The sequence below is a fragment of the Pagrus pagrus genome, assembly GCF_965226575.1.
Source record: "Pagrus pagrus genome assembly, chromosome: 17".
NCBI classification, from domain to species: Eukaryota; Metazoa; Chordata; class Actinopteri; order Spariformes; family Sparidae; genus Pagrus; species Pagrus pagrus.
The window spans coordinates 16521089-16521932 of NC_140201.1; the positions used below are offsets into that span (position 1 = coordinate 16521089).

General features: G+C 40.4%; 1 protein-coding gene across 1 annotated transcript; it reads left to right on the forward strand.

Annotated features, from left to right (window-relative positions):
- gngt1 (guanine nucleotide binding protein (G protein), gamma transducing activity polypeptide 1) lies at nt 1–844 on the forward strand. The gene is made up of 3 exons (XM_084380185.1): nt 1–28; nt 132–230; nt 434–844. Exons 2-3 carry the CDS (start codon nt 135–137, stop codon nt 557–559), a joined length of 222 nt encoding a protein of 73 aa, XP_084236311.1. The 5' UTR covers nt 1–28; nt 132–134; the 3' UTR covers nt 560–844.

Consider the following 844-nt stretch of genomic DNA (forward strand, 5'->3'; position numbering starts at 1 on the left):
GGTGAAGGACTGCTCCCTGTAAGCATCCGTAAGTAACATTTCAATTCTTTCAATTAAGTCTTGTAAAGTGTGAGTTTATATAGGGGTGAACATTTTGCCAATTCAAAGATGAATGTTTCCTTTTTTGGCAGACAATGCCGGTCATAAATGTAGATGACCTGACGGACAAGGACAAGGCTGTAATGGAAGTTACCCAACTTAAAATTGAAGTGAAACTTGAAAGGTGGTTGGTGAGTAATTTTTGCACCGACGTGATGAAAATGTCAATGCCTTTGTAGTTTTTAAAGATACCGGTGAATGCATTTAATCCATGACAAGCAATTTGTCAAGCGAATATACAAAAGTGCAATTAATTCTACCCGGAACAGCATGTGATACAGAAATACATTTTCTGGATGAGACTGTCTCAACACCTTTTACCTGATCACTTTAGACATCTAAATGCTGTGAGGAAATCAAGGACTACATTCAGGCCGGAGAGGAGGAGGACATCCTCGTCAAAGGCATCCCAGAGGACAAGAACCCCTTCAAGGAGAAAGGTGGCTGTGTCATCTGCTAGATGGGACCTGAGGAGCTTTTCATATCTCAGATTAGCACCCAAGGACATTCTCTCTGCTCCCACACAATGGATGTTGCAGACCGAGAAGACTAGAAGGACATAATAAAGAAAGAATTTGTAAAACTTCACGAGGTCCTTTGTAAATGATCCCCTCATCTTGTGGCCAGATTTGTAGCTTTAAAATTTTGCTCTTTGAAAAGATGCAATAAATGAGAGTTGTTTTCGGCAACAGTTATATAATGCTTCTCTCTCATGTGGTGTATAGTCTGAGAAAACGGGTCCGTA